The 17,773-nt window shown below is 41.8% G+C and overlaps 1 protein-coding gene and 1 long non-coding RNA gene across 8 annotated transcripts in view; both read right to left on the bottom strand.

The window, feature by feature from the left end:
- Positions 1-1,208: 1,208 nt before the first annotated feature.
- LOC100644285 (zinc finger protein 91-like) lies at positions 1,209-4,690 on the bottom strand (the record flags this gene model as incomplete). The annotated part of the gene is made up of 4 exons (XM_048405582.1): positions 1,209-1,805; positions 3,111-3,489; positions 3,624-3,705; positions 4,296-4,690. Coding segments are annotated over 4 exons (1,215 nt in total), but the record flags the coding sequence as incomplete, so codon positions are not given.
- A 296-nt stretch (positions 4,691-4,986) lies between these two features.
- LOC125384953 overlaps positions 4,987-17,773 on the bottom strand; it is a 69,574-nt gene continuing 56,787 nt past the window's right edge. For 6 of the 7 annotated variants that reach the window (XR_007223813.1, XR_007223815.1, XR_007223814.1 and 3 more), the window contains one exon: positions 11,633-17,631. This is a non-coding gene — a long non-coding RNA (uncharacterized LOC125384953). Of the gene's footprint in view, positions 10,108-10,743; positions 17,632-17,773 lie in introns of those variants that run through there. The other variant, XR_007223819.1, reaches the window with a different exon arrangement.

Genomic DNA, 17,773 nt, shown 5'->3' on the forward strand with positions numbered 1-17,773 from the left:
AAGGTCTCTGATCAATGAGCGATGAAAATTAACATTCATCGATCATAAGCATATATTCATAGCTTTATTATTATTAATTTACCAATTAATTCTATTAGTATACTGACAGGTAACAAAGTGTAACACTCTGTTACACAAACAGGTTTTACAATTTTGCGGCAATTAGTAAAATTTTGATTGAAAAAAACTTTCTTCTAGAATTCCGTTGTTTTATTACGAATCTTGTTACCATTATGCAAGAGAATTTATTAGTACCGTTAATTCGTAAAACTTCACCGATAATAATCCATTCAATTGTGCAATAGATTCCTGATATTATCTTTGATTCGTAATTATATCGCGTACTATCGGCGTTGCAATGAAATTTCAGTCACAAAGTTACATTATAAAAACTTAGAAAATTTGCCAGGAGATCGAAAAAGAAAACATACCTCTTGTAAAATTCCATAGAGAAAAATTTCAATTACAAATAGCACTCATCAAGGTGTAACGATTAAACTCGCGATCCAGTATAGAATTAGAAGAAAATGTCACCATAAAATCTTCAAAGGCTCCGGTCGGAACCAGTTCCCATCTGACGACAGTAACGGAACGATCGTCCACGTAGGTTCGATTAAAGAATCACTCCCGCGTGCTCATCGCGGACGAATTCGATCACGTCTCGACGATACCGATGAACAACCACTATGATTACGCGACCACCTTGATGACGAACCAAAGTCGTGCTAGCTTCAAGATAGGCTGCGTTCGAAGGCAATCCGAATCGAGCCGATCCAGCTTGGAATTAATCGGACTTTTGTTCCGCGGCTGAGTGCTTATTAAGCCTGATTCTTTATTGAGTTTGATCTACAGGCATGCAAACACAATCCAAATACCGCGAGTGTATCGAAGCCACCATTACAGATAAACGTGACCGACCAGTAGCAATAAACCGACGAGATGTTATAGTTTTGTTTAGAATTTTGCTAGTCAATAGAGTCGTCGTGATCGATGAGTTTTAAAAATAATTTTAAACTAGGAGAATAAGATTCGGTTCCTACGAATCTACTTTTTCATTATTTTCATTATTATCCTTAATCCTTATTATTAATCATTACGTTCCTTGAATCGTTTTCAATCCGTCGCGTATTCCTGTTGCTATAAAATTTCTCAGTTTTAGTTTTTAGCGTTCGAAAGTTGGATATGTCCGAAACAAATGAAATCCATGATCTTAAGAACCGGCGTGTATTTAACAAACTGAACATTCAATAAACATTCTATTATATACATCTTTGCATTATTGATAAGTAATTTAGTCTGTAGTAATTTAGTTCCTCGGCAACGAGATCTTTCAACTAATTTACATCCTTCCGATATTACAAACGATTTTCTATAAAACCTAGAATGAATATCTTTCGTTATTCCATAATTACGATATATACGAATATATAGGATCGATAATTACAATCATCGAATCTTGGTATCCAAATCGAACGAACTGCTGGTCGATTTGGGACGAAAGAACACGATCTGAGTGATCGAATCTGAATAAGCTCGATTGATCTTCGTCTTAGCCGGGTTGCCGCATTTATGTGCCTTCAATTGGTATCGTTCGCCATACTGACGACCGCAATAATCGCACTTGTACGGTTTCTCGCCGAGGTGACCGTAAATGTGCTTGGCCAATTTCGTTTTCACGCTGAACCGCGATTTGCAGAGGTCGCACTCGAATCGTTTCACCCCCGTGTGACGATATCTGTGCACTTTCAGGCCCCAGGACCTCCGGTAACATTTGCCACAATCCTCGCATTTGTATGGCCTCACGCCTGCAAAATAAATGGGATATTCAATTGAAGGCTTCTTTGGTTTAACATTTAATTCTGTATTTAATCATAGCCAGGAACATTTGACTCGAGATAAAATTCCTACCCTTCAAACTCTTTACTTTTTAAAATACTTGACAATTTCTTGTTGAACACATCTCAAGAGTAGATTTCATTCATTCAAATTGCAGTCGTTCCAGTCACTCGAATCCTGATCGTAAACTTCGCTCCAAAACTCCCCATAGCACAACCCTGTTTCCTAATTCCTTACAATCCTTAGCAAGTAGAACGTATGAAACATCGGAACCTGAGCGGAATTAGTTGCAACACTGACGAACCACGGTTTATGTGCTCGTAAAAACTGAACAAAAGGAAAAGGAAAGAATGGAATAAATAAAACTGCGTGCACGTCGGTTCCTGAAACGGCCAGTTTCTGCCTCATCATATTCCAGCATTTACAACCGAAACGTTATCGCCGTTTAAATACGCGTCTATCATATACTTTGAAACTTCATCAAATCACCTTTTGCGACGTGAAGGGTTTAATTGGCAGGCGTGTAAAAAGCGCAGTCTGCGCGTAATCCCCGATTTTCTAATTAATACAGCCCTTCCTCGGTTAATCGCTGTAACGCAAGGCCGTAAGCGGCTGACACGCTTGTCTCACGATTTTTATGTCTCAATACCGGCCACGAATTTATACGAGTGTGTAAAATCCGCGGTAGAGAAGGTCGTGACGGTCTTCGTGCGGAGAAGCAGTTTTAGCCACACCACCAGACGTACCTTACTTCCGCGATTTTACTTAATTGTGAGAATATTCACATTGATTCTGTCTGACTAATTTGTGTTCATCAGCTTCGTCACGTTATTTTAATAATTCTAACCTCGCAAGGTTGGAAATATATAGTGACTTTGTCTACACTTGCGTTCCACAAGAATTCGTACTTAAGGAATTGAAAGAATAAATTACATTTGCTTATATTTCAGGAGATGATTCTCTTTATCTGGAAACCCAATTAGAATAAGTTATCCCGACACGTATTTCTATTATCTAGCAATTCATTGTCCTTGCTGTCTATTCGCAAGATAGACCATCTATCTATTTAGAAGCTTATCGCATAATTATAATAATATCTCAAGCTACACAAAATACACCATACTCCTATCACGATACAATCTACAAAAATTATCTCTATTACGAAACCATTGCCTTACTAAACCCATGTCCAAAATCAGTATCGAAATAGCTTGAGGCAATCCTGTTATGAAATTACCAAACTCATTCTACCTGAGAAATTGCCAAACTCTCACCATAGTGCGACAATATATGGTGTTTCAACGCGCCCTTTAAATGGAACCGGTGCTTGCAGATGTCGCACTCGAATCTTCTAATACCGGTGTGCGTCAACTTGTGGGTTTTCAACACGGAGGACCTCTTAAACTTGGCAGGACAAAGGTCGCACTCGAAAGGCGAGTCCGCGGTGTGAACGATCATGTGTGCCCTGAGGCTGCTCGGCCGGAGGAACCTCTTCTTGCAGATCGAACACTCGAACGGCTTCACATTGGTGTGCATCAGCTTGTGATCGCGCAACGACTGCCGATGGAGCAGCTTCTTCTTGCACACGCCGCACTCGAACGGCCTGCGGTTCGAGTGCACCTCGGCCTGATGCGTCCTCAGCTGATCCCTCTGCTGGAATTCGAAGCGAGTCCCCGCGGTAATTGATTACGTTTTGCAGAAAGACTGGTGTCGATCTTGTTCCCGATGCTGTTCTCGAGCGTTTTTACGCTCGACAACGGAAAGAAAACGTGGAAACACTGGCATACCTGAAATCGAAGGCTGCAGTGCCTGCACATGAAGGCTTTGAACGTCTCGTGGAGCCGGAGGTGATCTTTCAGAGCCGAGGACCTTGGAATAAGAAATGTGGATATAGTGTATCGACCTTTAGAACTTCATATTACTGCGCAAGGCATGCCAAAGCCGACTGATCAACTTCGTTAGCCTTCTTATCAGGATTCAAGTATATGATCCAATTTTGCCTTCGATTAATTTAATTATATTTAATTAATTATATCGAACTTTACTGAAATTAATTTATATATTCTTAAATGCATTAGGATGTCCGATAAGTCTCTTTCGTTTTATAAGGAAATAATGGACGCACAACATTTTCCGTTTTATATTATTCTATCGAATTACGTATGATCCATTTTGTTCTATCAAAATAAAGATCACAGCGTTCAACAGATTAGATTTCATGTTTGTATACGGATCTGTAAAAGAAAGACACTTTTCGAATAACCTAATATATATTATACGTAATATAAGTTAACGCTAGGTTTGTAAAAGCGATACGTAATAATAACGATGTCATAACTGGTGTAAATTCCTTTCTAGAAATACATATGTGCAATAGGTTCCCTATTCTGATACTCGGATTAAAAAATTGTCAAAAAATGGAATCGATCATTTTGCCTTCTAAACGACTCGCATCTTACCGTGAAAACTGCTTCGCACAAAGACCACACTGGAACAATTTTCCATGACTGTGCCCTATCATGTGCGTCTTGAACTGCGCTTCATCGGGAAACTCTATCCTGCAGACGCTGCAAATCAATCTTTTCCCTGTAGTCAACGCCTCTATGTATTCCTCGAAGTCTACGTATTCGTCCGAAGTAATTTCTCTTTTAACCAAAGACAAGCTTCTTCTTCTTTCTTTCCTACGTTTCTCGAACGTGTAAATAAAATCCTGTGGCTCCTGTATCTTCTTCCTAGAGTCACTTTCGTACGGAACCTCGACATCCAACTCGTCGTTCGCCGAGAAGTCCTCGATCTCGTCGAGCACCTCGGTCTTGATTTTCACCTTGCACCCGGTTGGGAAAAGTCTGATGAATTTTCATATCTAACACGCGATTTCGCTCGGTGTAATCGCGCGCCACGATCTCCCCGGTTTCGTGGACATTGCATATGCAGGATATTAGATAATTTCGCGAGCGCTTCCGCGAGAAATGGCGGTGCTCCCGCGAAAGGAGGTGTGCTTCGCGATGAGCGATTTAATGACTCGACGCTTTATTACGTAAAACGAGAGACGAAAGAAAAAAAGAACGAGGGAAAAAAACGTAGGAACAGAGTGGGGGAGAAGGGCGCGAGGGGCAAAACGAGGAGAAAATGGAAAAACATTGCGTCGTCTACCTGTTTGGAAATGGTTGCTTTTTATATAATGAATTATGCAATTAGCAGATAGAGAACAGCGATCTTACGATACAACGAGCCGGTCGTTGATCAAAAGAATATTTTAGCCCAGTGTTTTTATAGACCCTATCATAACCTAATCGGAGCGAAGTCCTAGAACCTACTTCTTTGCACCGCTTGCAACGCTTCTGAATTTCTATTATCTTCACTTCACTATCGTCCTCTTCGTTTTCCCCGATATCAATGCGACTTCGATAATTGTCTCTCGCCATGTCCCTCTTGCTTTCTGACGTTTCGTTATCGCGGTAGGGAAAAATAGAAACAGACGCGTGAAGAAAGCGAGAGGAGATCTGGAAACAAAGGAGCAACGGAGAATTGATCGCAAATGAATCGCTGGCATAGATTGTAATATTCTTGGTTAATTCTAGTCCTTGAAGTTCGCTTTGCCTGGCTACGTGATTTCACTTTCAAAAATTACATTTACACAACCTTCTATGACTTCATATACGTGGAGATAACTTCTTTCTCTGTGAAGGAAAATATCCTCGTATATGAAGTTAAAGTGATATTTCATATTCTACGTACGTCACATTTTCTTAGAAATCGAAAGTACACGATATCAATAAAAGCAGATAAACTAAACGAAAATCATTCCTTTGATCGGTCGCTGCTTTATCTCTGATCGCTTATGCAAACATACATAAGTGTGGCGTGGCCTCTTTCCAACGTAATATCACTGCTAGATTCAATGCAAACGAATTTACAGCCTTAACGATCCGATGCACAAACATGCAATTCGACAATTAGAAGAAAAAAACTATCGAATTTACCGTCATAGCGTGCTTATGCACATGCAGTCTTATAATAGCAAGATCGTGTGCTTGCAGGTACTACACCATTGAGAATATCGTTTTTTTTTTAATTTTTCACGTTTCATCAGACGTCAACTCGAAAGTTCCAAACGAGATCAACGTATTCGACAATCCGCAATCTCGCCTTTTATATTCACAAATTCATCTACATTCGTATGACTTGCGAATTGCATCGCAACAAAGTCAAGCGTGCACGTCAGCCGATTCACGGTCTGGGATCTCGGCTCGATCGATGTTCATCGATGTTTGTTTTTTAATATAGTCACGATGTCTGGCTTAATTAGACCATCAGCATAGCAGGAGAATCGTGTGTAAAGCGTATGTATTTCCTAATTACGAGACTTGTTAGCGGGGGCGGCGCTCGGATGCTTTATTGGCCCATAAAAGGCAAATAAAAGCTACAATGAGACGTAACTACACTGAAAACCGAGGAAGTTTAAGCTGATACAAAGTAATTAGCGTGCCGGCAAGGTGGCCGCGGTTTCAGTGTACTAATCAGAGCGCTGCGAAAGATGCATAACGCTGTTGTATTACGCTATCGTGTCTCATATACATACACGCGATTAAAAGCGTCGGCTTACGTGTGAGTCGTAGCCAAAAGTGCGCCGCGCTCGCTCGTCTGTAAACTCATAAATAATTATCTCGATATTCGTGAAACGATCTAGACCAAACGAGCGAATTAATTAATTAAAATATAAAACGAAGCTTGGAGTTCACGTATGCTCGCGAACGAAATAGCGGTCCGTCGAGATTCTTCGCTGGTGTTCTAGCTTCGTCATTCGATGCTTTCGAATATTCTGTGTGATATTTACTTTATAAATCAAAAACTGTTCTTAGCTTTCGTTAGATATCGGACGAATGTTAAAAGGATGAAACTTATTAGATTGCAAGCCTTAATAACTCTTTGATAATCTCAAAGAGTGTAACGTCGTCTCCAAAGACTTTATCGATTTGCAACCTGCAATCATGTGCAATCACACGTTCAGAGTTTATCTAACAACGATAATGAAACGATAGTTGAGCGTCTAAGTGTTTCATCGAATTTTAATTAACTATCACCTCGATCAACGCTACGACGAACAACCTTATCAAAACTGTTTAATTCCAGGAACTTCGTTTAACCCTGATAATCGTCGAATACAAAGCTTTGGAATCATCGACGAAGATGGAAATCTCGTGCGGAATCTTAAAAAGAACCGAGAATCTCTTGGAAAAGTATTGGACTGATTCGATCGGAATTATTCTCCGTAAGTACAGAAACTTCTTTACAAACAACGAACGTTGCTGGCGGCGAACTGGCAAAAAAATTCGCGCGCGGATTTCAATCGGGCACCGAAGAAATTGCGGCTCCTCCATCGTAACGTCCTCTTTCCCAACATTCCCGACCACCATCGACGCCAGTGGGACGAGAATTTCAGTGGAAACTCCTTAGCAGCGGTCAGACGCGACGCGCGACGCGATTTCCAAGTGCCTTGAACTCGCGTAAATATACTGGCGTAAAAAAAAAGGAAAAGGAAAAAGGGAGAGAGGGCTCTCGTGAGAAACGTGGCTGAAATTTCGAGCCCTCGTGTGTATGCAAACGTCACGTTTTCCTCGCGAAACGCTCATGCAATATTAAAAAGGGATCGGTTAATTGAAACTCTCGGGGGCTTCTTAATTAGGGAAATTCAGATTCCCAGCTTTTGATTTTGTTCCCCATTCAAACTGTTACTATCTGTTTGTATAATCATACAATGTCGCTTCCTCCTTCCACGCTACGAGAATTATCGACCATCCAAATTTAACCTACTGATGACCAACGCTATGTTATCGTGATGTTTCATTTGTAATCCAGCGATCCGAAAATCGATTTCCAAACATTCTCTATGATCAAGTTAATCATGAGGCTATGTCATCTTGGATGACACGATTGATTCGACCAGATTCATAAACTACATATATACGATTATTCAATATTCACGAAGTACATTAACGATTCTTACGTGGAAAGGAACCACTAGGACTCTTTGCATACTATCAGAAATACTATTAGTAAAATTTTATGAGTCAGAAATCTAGTAACAATGCAACGAAGTTAAGAATAAATCAAATGCGATTTTATAATCTTCCAACAGTTACGAATCATGCAATCGCGCTATGCCGGTGTAAAATTCTAAAATAAGAAACTACAAGCTACAATGCTTAACATAATTCACCAATATCATTATTTTGCTAAATTATCGTGCAAAAGCATCCAGAATCGGAATACAAAACTTTTGCTCCGACCTCACCCTCCCGATTCCATCGATCAGGCAGCGTTCGTTTCGTTCTTTTTTTTTCTTTTCTTTGGTCGATCGACGATCGAGCGCGCGATTGCGAAAAAGAAATCGCGTCGCGATCCGGCGTGGCGTGGCAAATAAATCCGCGACACACAGCGTGGTCCCCGCTGATGCATGATTTCATGGAATCGCGATGAGGGACTGCAACGCGGTCGCCCGCCTGTGCGCTCGCGCGCGCACTCTCGCGCTTAAGCGAGCGAGTACGCGTGTGGGAAACTCGCCGGATGCATTATGTATTTATTGCTTTACTTACTTAGTTGGGAATTACTTTTGCCAGCGTAATGACTTTCAGACAACGCGCTATCTTAGGAATGCAATAGGCCTGATTTATCGCTTCAGCGACGTTTTTCTCGGGCCAGTTTGTCGTTATCGGTGTACTTGCCCTGCTGTCTGTCCGTCTGTCGCGCTATTGGTCTGCCTCTGTCTAGTGACCTCGAAACTTCGATGAAGAACGATTCCGCTCGCGACAGCCCTACCGATCCTCGCGAAAGCCACGATCAAGCGTGAATCTTTCCTATCGAAGACGAAGGGTTGCGTCTTCCAAAGGATTTTGTATTCGATATTTGCCCTCCTATTCTCTAAACTCTGCTCCAATTGAAACATTCCGGATGAGGTTTTAGGTATTCTAGAATTGGGATGGATAGATTAGGAGGGAACAGACAAATATGCAGATAAAATTAGATAAATATAAATCACTCTGAAATACTCGAAGATGTTGGAAAAAATTTGACGATGGTTTGGTAAAAATTTGGATCTATAGAAATTACAGGAGATTTGACGACGATTGAAATTCCACAGCGGCGGAACGTTGGAATTTATAAGATGGAGTAAATTGCACAATTGCGAAGATGAGAACGACGTATGCTCGATGATATTTGATGTTTCGAAAATTTTCCTTTTACTCTGCAAATTTCTTAATTAGAAAATACCTAGATATCTTAAAAAAGATTACAGAAAATTATAATTCACGATTGGAATTAAGGAAACGATACAAAGGGAGAAGGAAACGCAGGAATACCATAGAGGAACGGTATAACTAATTCGATGTAAACGAAGCTTGGTACGCGACGATTGGAAAGAATGGCGGAGTTAGAAGCTCTACCTCAAGCGGATAATCGGGAAATTGAATAGGAGGAACGAATGTGGCATTAATGAACTAATTATTGCGAGGATACGATCGGTCGATGTCTGGAGTGTGCTTTCAGCGAGACGACGGCCGTGGAACACGGGCCAGTGAATCGCGCTCGCGAGGAATCGCACATATTTTTTCTCTCCTTTTCATGCAATAATTTCGCTAATTGCCTCCCGAGATAGACCGAGGCGGATGAGCATGTGAGTACGCAATAAATATTCGTGATTAATTAACGATGCCAGATGAGCGGTGCCGTTTTAGTATCGAAGAACAGAGAGAATACATGAGCGGAGGTGAGAGGAAAGAAAGAAAAGAATTGAAACAGGCTGCGCGTTGGGAGCAGTTTTAATTGGACGTCGTATCGTTTCTCGGTTTTACACTTCGGACAGTTTTGTAGGCACGCGTCCTTATCTCGCCGATTATCTCTCTGGTAATATCTAGAACGATAATTTGTCGGGAATATTTATCCCTTCCTGTTTCAGACTGTTCTCGATGTAAAAACAGTTGCCGCGAAACGGTGGATACGTTTATCGAACATGAGTTACATTGAAAAAATCGTTCCTTTTTCCTTATGAAGAATAGAATTCCGTAATTTTACTGTTCTATGATTTTTCCTCTTTTTAGCCACTTTACATTTTTTTTCTTTTAATTTATAGATCAATTAGAAATATATTAATAACTGACAGAGCGTATGTTCGATGCAGAAGTTGCATCAGAATGATTTGTTCTACTCTGGTGTTATTCGATCGATGCTTCGTCGAAATGTTGTTCCTCCGAAGTTTGGATTCATGAACATCTATATCAAGAATTTGGAAAGTTTTATAAGGTAGGAATTTAATTAACATCGAACAATTTGTGTACTTTCGATTATAATTCGTGGAAGCGTGTATCAATGAATATTTGCAAATCGATTTGCGAAATCTCTTCGTTGTGCATCGACTAAATTTAACGCTGACGACGCTAAGACGCCGGTTGCTCGATAGATAGTCCACTTGGATAGTCATAAAAATGGGCCTATCTCCGTGTATACTCGCACATAGTACACCGATATGAATATGCTATTCAAACCCTATGTTCCCCTCTTTACAAGAATCTCTGATAACGCAGCTCGATAACGTGTTTCTAAGGCTTTTTTTTAATCATGGTTTCTTTCGCAATGATAAAACATTCATACAAGTATTCCAATAGGATTTCGCGATTTTTTCATTTCACAACACGAGGCATCGATTTATTGCCTCTTATCGATCTGCTCACTCGGTCGATCGACAAACCTGCTTTTCTAACTTTATCGTTAAAAAGTGAAAAGAAATACAGATATGTATATATTAGATATAGAAAAGAATTCTGTATTTATGTTAACAACACGTATTTTCATTTTAAAAGGTTGATGTAATCTCAGTCGTTACTTGTATAAGTAAACTAAGTAAAGTACCTGTCCAACCATTCTTCGTTCTTGCTATCTTTCGTCTCAAGATCCTCAAAATTCTCAACCACGAAATCTTCAAAACCCACCCCCTCCGGAACCTTTGATGATATTCCTAATTCAATTATCTGTACAAAAATTTAATCTCGGTTATCTTCCTAAGCGTAAGAGGTCAGCGAAGCTCTCTCCCAAACTTTTCTCGTGAAACTCTCAAGAACTTCTCCAAAACCTCCAATAATATTCCTAATTCGATTATTTTATAGGTAAAAGCGTCAACTGAACGACCCTTTGAACGAAAATCCACGTACGCGCTCAACGAGCATCGCGAATCTACCAATTTCGTCTCTTAAAATCCTCGACGAAGAATTCTTCGAAAATCACCCTGTTCGAAGCTCCTTTTCTAAATTCTGTGCAACGCTTGCGAACCTCTGATGCTTAGATCCTTCAGCTAGATCCCGTTCGATGAAAAACAACGTTAATGCACGTAGGCAGATATACGTGGAACAGGCAGCCAGGCATCCGGCGAGAGATCCGCGCGCGGAATTTCCCTAGCGGCGCCGATAAATCAGCTCTGGCCAGCCGCTTAACGACAATGGGAGCCGAGAAAACTGTTCCGCGCCATGACAGCCTGTGTCATTACTGCGTTACTTATAAGCTCGTTCGCGGCCACGTCGACCGCATACGAATGAGACGCCGGGAGACGCCGGGAGAGACACCGAGATTACAAAACCGTCTAGCTTGAAAAGAGCATCCCTGGCCCCCGCCGCCGGCACGCCGCGTATGCGACGATACGAGTGCCGCGCGACTATTAATTGCCCATTAACATGCACGTTGAATATCAATCGATCGATCGATCGTGATCGGTACGTGGAAACCGCGCGTTTCTTTTGCCCCGCCATAGATCCGGCATCTTCTTGGTCTGTAGCGTCAAGGTTGCTCCTCTCGATGGCGAGATTTAATTGTTGCGTGAAAGGTGGAATTATTTAGTACGTATAGGTGTATTTGTTGAGAAGAGAAGGATGGTTTCCTTGGAAAGTTCGTGTAACGAGTGTTTCGAGATAGAGAAGATAGAAATGTTCTTAAAAGATATTAGAATGTACCGCAAGATTGTATCTGTAACGAACCTTGTATTTATTATTGTTAATTTAGTAATTCTCGAGTAATGCGAAGATCCGAATATTTCGCGTTATTTCGATTGTTTGAGGAAAACAATAATATAAGAAAGTAGTATACTTATAGCTGGAAGATCTCGTTAGAAAGTACTAAAATCTACTGGAAGATTATATCTGTAATAGGATGCAGCATACGAGCACGTTAGTATGAATGTTATATCTCATCAAAAAGCCTGAAAGTGGTTACGAACACACGTACGAAATATTCCTAAAGAAACACCTTTCCAAAACCACCAAAATGACCACGTATAATACCGCAAAACTAATCGAAGCTTGCCGCTTCCGTTCTCCGCCTTTCTCATCAAGAACCGAAGAAAAAGCTGCGCGCATACCTCGAGTTTAACGCGCGGTCCCAAAAGGAATCGCGCGACTCTGCACTCGTCAATCGAGCCCATAAATAATCTCAGCCTCGAAATCCGTTTGACGGATCCATCGATCGACCAACAGTTTTTCCATCGTCCATGGTGGCGTCGGTGTCACCAACGTCATTCTGGCTGGTGGACGACGACGACGACGACGGCGACGACGATGCCGGCGGTGGTGGTGGTGCGTGCTTCGTGGTGACTTCGTAGTATATCTGTCGAAGCGGTGGCAGCCAGTCGGACAGGTTATGGGCTTCCTTCGATGGCCGGTAAACACGTCGTTTCTTAAGCGAGCAGAAAACCCGAACCACGCCGACAAACCCATCCGTAACGTCGCGCTCCCTTCGATCACAGTTTCCTTCTGCCCTCCACGAGGGTTGAAGCTTTGCCAAAAAGAAAAGGCGAACACGAGGGAAAACAAGTTGCACCACGGGGGTTGGAGACGGGTTAAACGGGCTATCATGCCGCTGTTTCCGCCGCCAAACACGTATAACCCGAGCCAGCAGCCGTCTCCAACTGCCCGACCGATGCACCAGGCTTTTTTGCTTCATCTGTACTACCCTTACTGGTCGACGCGAGGATGTGTGTCTCGAGGAAGTGAACGTTATACCGGGAATTATGAGTTCTCGTGTATGGTAGAAATGTGGACTGATCGTAGATAGGGTGGAGGTAAAGATCGGATGTCGGGATTAGCGTGAGTCTGCGTGGAGAAACTAAGTAAATGGTCGGTACGTATAAGCTTTCGGTAGTTGCGATAGTTTTAAAGACCATGAGTTTCGTTTTAGAGGTATAAACGAAGGGAAATAATGTGCCACATTTCCTCTGCATCGTCCGCTAACTTTATGGGTTGAAGAATCTTGGGTAGGGGAGCTTCTTGTGAAGAAATTAGGTGAACGTCAATGTGTGTAAGATTTCTGTATCTTCTGTAGCTCTTAAAGATCGTAAATTTTGTTTTGAAGCTTCGAATGCGAAGCATAATGCGCGAAATTTCCTCTGCGGCGTCCATTAATTCTGTGAATCTTAGGTGGAGATGAGATCTTTCAGTGTCTTCTGTACGTATTTAAGATCACGAATCTAGTTTCAAACGGATGTGAAACGTATACGAAATTTCGCCTGTTAAAGAGATACAACAAAATAACCCTTCGCTGCCTCCACTTTCACGCGCCTACGTCAGAAAACAGAATTCGGATAAAAATTTCAAAAGCAAGGGGGTGTAAATGCAAACTACGATTGCAAGTTATCGAATAGCAAACAAAGTTAATCGGTGAGGGCTGGAAAGGTTTGTTATCCCCGCGGGAAGGAGAAGTAATACCAGCGATAGCATCGAGATCGGCGGAAATCGCGGAGTAATTAGTAATTGTAATGTTTAAAGGGAAAATTATTAGTCGACGCTGCGCAACGCCGCGAGAAGCCGCGTAAAAGATGTTCCGCGCTATCGTGAATTCGCGTGGCAACGTTAGATGATCTCGTTTAAATTATCCGCGATCGTGCGATGCGAAAAAACATTTTCCTTCTGTTATTACAAAGATGAAATTGTTCTGATTATCCTATAAAACACCGATAGTAACGCAGATTACCATAAACAAGCGTTACATGGCTTTGAACAGCAGTTACACGTTGTTACTAGGAAGAATTACAGATAACTTCATGTTAAACATTGATAAAAGAAACTTGTAAGGAGAAGCTTGGTAAAAGAGAAGCCTGCAAAACGATTTTTACATCTCTTTTTTTTTTAATGTCAAATCTCGATGATTGTGGCGGAATTAAATCTCTGTTGAATCAACTTAATAAATTCCCGCGTCCTGCTTTATTAATCGTAAATCTAAATTTTCGAAATTGATGATTAAAGTCCGTAATTTCGTATCAAATATATTTTCTACATAAAAAAAAAAAACTTACGACACAGTCTTTAAATTTGTCTTAAATTTCCTGCTACTTCTCGAGCAATATTCACGATAATGATCCTCGCGTTCTCCTTCCTAATCAGAAATCAACGTTCGCAAAGTTCCAGAAACGTTCTCCCTAAATATAAAACGAAGAATCTTCTACTTCCATAAAAGAAGTTGCCTGGATATCGACGGCAGAAGCTGCGTCGGTGGCTCGTCTCTCCTCGCCATTGCTCTCTTAATTTCACGCCGGCGAACGCACTCGAGGGAGGTGGATTTACGGCCGGTTCCGTGGCATTCTTTCATCCTCTCGTAAGGCGGTGAGCACGCGGATTGGTTTCTCATTGTCTCGCGGCGACCGTTCAGCGCCGGTTCCTTCGGGCCGTTCCCATTGCGCCGCGCCGCGCCGCGCATAAACGCGCGAGGTCGCACAGAACCGCATACTGGAACGCGTCCGCTGTCCCACATTATTTTTTCTATCCGCGTTCCCGCAACGAGAGAATCTCGCCCGAGGCGCTGGCCCGCCACGTTCCTCTCGCGTTACGCCGAATTTGCATGAATGGAGAGAAGATTAAAGACCTTGGAATTTGGTACGTGCCAGGAAGGCATCCTTGGGATTCGAAAATCCCTCAAGAACTATGTAGTTCGTAGAATTTGAATTTTCATCGATGTTTTTGCCTTGCCTGTTTTATTTTTTACAACTTGTGGAATTAGAATACACGATATGTTTCAATGATAATAGGATTGATTGCTTGAAAGTTGTAGGCGTCATTATGGTACCGCCATTATGGTTCCTGTTTGCAAAAAATCCAATTACAGAAATTCGCTATGCAGATATTTTAATCCTGCAAGCAATTATATCTCCAAACAGATATCCGGCAATTCATCTCTACGGCGATCAACTTCGATATCTTTTTAAAGATATCTTCGGTTAACCTGAATAATCGCCGGGAGTTTATCTGTTCGAGAAAATTTCGTTTCTACGAGTCGCGGTGAAATTCGTAATGAAATTAAGGCGTGACGAGCGGCGAGGAGAAATTAGATAAATTTTCAAACGTAGAAAGTGGATAATAATCGCGTATATATTTAATTTCATCGAATAGCCAGACTGTTTGGCCACTTTTACCGGACGTTTTCGAGTGGTGAACGATGACGCCACGATACCGGACGTTAAATAATTTCCAGCGGAATGACGGGAAGTACTTTAAGCCAGCGCCTATCTTCGACCATTCGCGGCGCAGAAACGTACAGGAGGAAGAATCGTTCGACAAGAAACCGATGAAGGGTTTATCTTAATCCACGGTTCACCGAGCAGACGAGCTGCTCACCAATCCCCATTGACCACCCCTTCGATCGACCCTGTCCCCACACCCTTTTGACATAACCGATCACACTTCGCTTGTTTTACTAGCCACTTTTTATCAACTAGAATCCCGTCGTGCGTCGACGTCGTCGTCGTCGTCGTCATTTTCATCGTTTTCGTGATTGTTGTTTTCTGAATGCAAGAAGATACGTGAAACGCATCGTATGTACACCACGTGCAATATTATAATGTATTCTTTCTGTTTGTAACAAATTTTTTTAGTTCGAAGAAAATGTGTCGCTATTTGACACGAAAGATCTGCTCTTTTTAAGAATAGGCGCGAAATTGTAGTGTAATTCAAGCATGATTGCAAAAAGAGAAAGATACATATTATCGTGAAATCCTACTTTTAACTCCTAATGACCACACGATATTTGCATTATTCGTTTTAGAAAGATAGAACCATAATTATCTTCCTTAATGAACTCGCCTCTCCCTGAGGTTGTTAAGCTAAAATAATTGAAAGAAGAAAGTTCTCAGAGACTCTTAGTTAATAAAGATGTTTGGGAAGAAAATAGAAGTTTAATGACTCCCTGCACCGCGTTCGTGCAATCGTCTATCGCGTAAAATTTCGCAAAACATCGGTCTACGAAACTGCGAGATTTCTGCTTGACGAAACAATACTCAAAGCATTCCTTCCACCATTGTTGCGTTTAAAATCGTGACAGGATCGTTGCCACTAAAAACAGCGAGCGAACTCACGAATCAGAAGAGCGCCTGGCAGACTTTTGACGACGCCGCGGACCAAAACGAACTAAGACGGATCCAAAAAGAAAGGAAAAAAAAACAGCACACAACAATGAGGTTGATGGAGAAAAAGCAGGAAGCGTAAGAAGAGCTGCTAGACGGAGGCAGCCAAAGTCCTGGGGAAGTAAAGAAAGAACGAAGTGAAACGACGACGAGGAATTTGCGCGGCGAGAGGGGAATTAAATAAAACATGAGTCACCCGTTGGCGTTGGGAAAAGTTGTGCTGCTAGGCTGCAAGCGTTAATAGACCGAGAGCCGAAAGGGCATAAAAGAATTCGAGGCCTGAGGATGGGCAAACACCTGTAACACCGTGTTCATGGCCTCACGTGCCCGGGCGTGGCCGTGACGAAGGTGACGATGATCGCGCAAAAAGCAGTCGCGGCAAAAAGCCGATCAGCTCGTGCTGATCGAAAACTTGGAATATCCACGCCGGAACGGAAGCATTAAACCCGGATACTCACCGGGGGAAACCTAACTCCGTACCTGACTGCCTCAAGTTACGTAAAACCATGAAGAAACGTAAAGAGGAAAGATCGGAAAGGACTTCTCATCTTTTGGTCTGAGATTTTCAACCTGATTAAAAATTTCGAAAGAATTTTCGATTAATCGATTACGAACCCTAAGTTATAAAATCTATATACATACGATGTAAAAATTACAATCTTTCGAAAATACGAGATATAACAAATACTTTTACAAATCGTAACAAATAGAACAAATAACCTGAACAAGTAAAAGGCGAGAAAAATCATACGGAAACCTGTGCGAAACCTTTATATGAACAACGTAAAAAAGATATTGCGAAACTTTAAAAGATCACATTCCAAAGAAGAGCCAACGATTCTACGATCATGGGCCATCCCATGAAAGCTACATAAAGAGTATGGTAGTTTTCCAAAGCTCGTGTCAAACTCGCGTCTACGAGGTGCTCTGAAGCAGTGTCACGCGTTTCCTCTCGGCGTGCAGAGAAAATTGGCAGCCATGTGCTGTCAAGTTGTCCGGTATACACAGTCGCAGCTTCGATACCTCGCGCTCACGCGTTGAACCGCCTTCCTAGTCGCGTCGGAGGAACTCGCGCCAGCAACCGACAGATATCGAACAGTCAGCATGACTACGCGATCCGCGCCCTCGGATCCAAGGTTTCCCGCTGACTATTTATCTTGTTACATCGAAGTGATTCGATTCTAACAGGAGATCAATGACGGCCGCCTAGCTCCGCGACTTTCCGGCTTCTTGTTCCACGCGATGGAGCCGTGAGAGTTGCTCAACGCGGTGGTCCGATAGATCCACGGAATCGCTCTAAATTGGTCCTTTTGTCGTAGAACGCTTGAAATCGATTCGACGGTTGGTTACGCTTTCCGTGACACCTAAAAGGATCGTCGTTATTGATTTTCTATTCGTAAAATTATCCATAATAAAAAGTCAATAGATAAAATGATAGAATTTGAAACTTGGAATTTGGAAAGCTGGGATAGATATAATTTGAAACTGGATCTAAACTATCAAATA

Source organism: Bombus terrestris, chromosome 4, assembly GCF_910591885.1.
Source record: "Bombus terrestris chromosome 4, iyBomTerr1.2, whole genome shotgun sequence".
In the NCBI taxonomy this organism is placed as follows: Eukaryota; Metazoa; Arthropoda; class Insecta; order Hymenoptera; family Apidae; genus Bombus; species Bombus terrestris.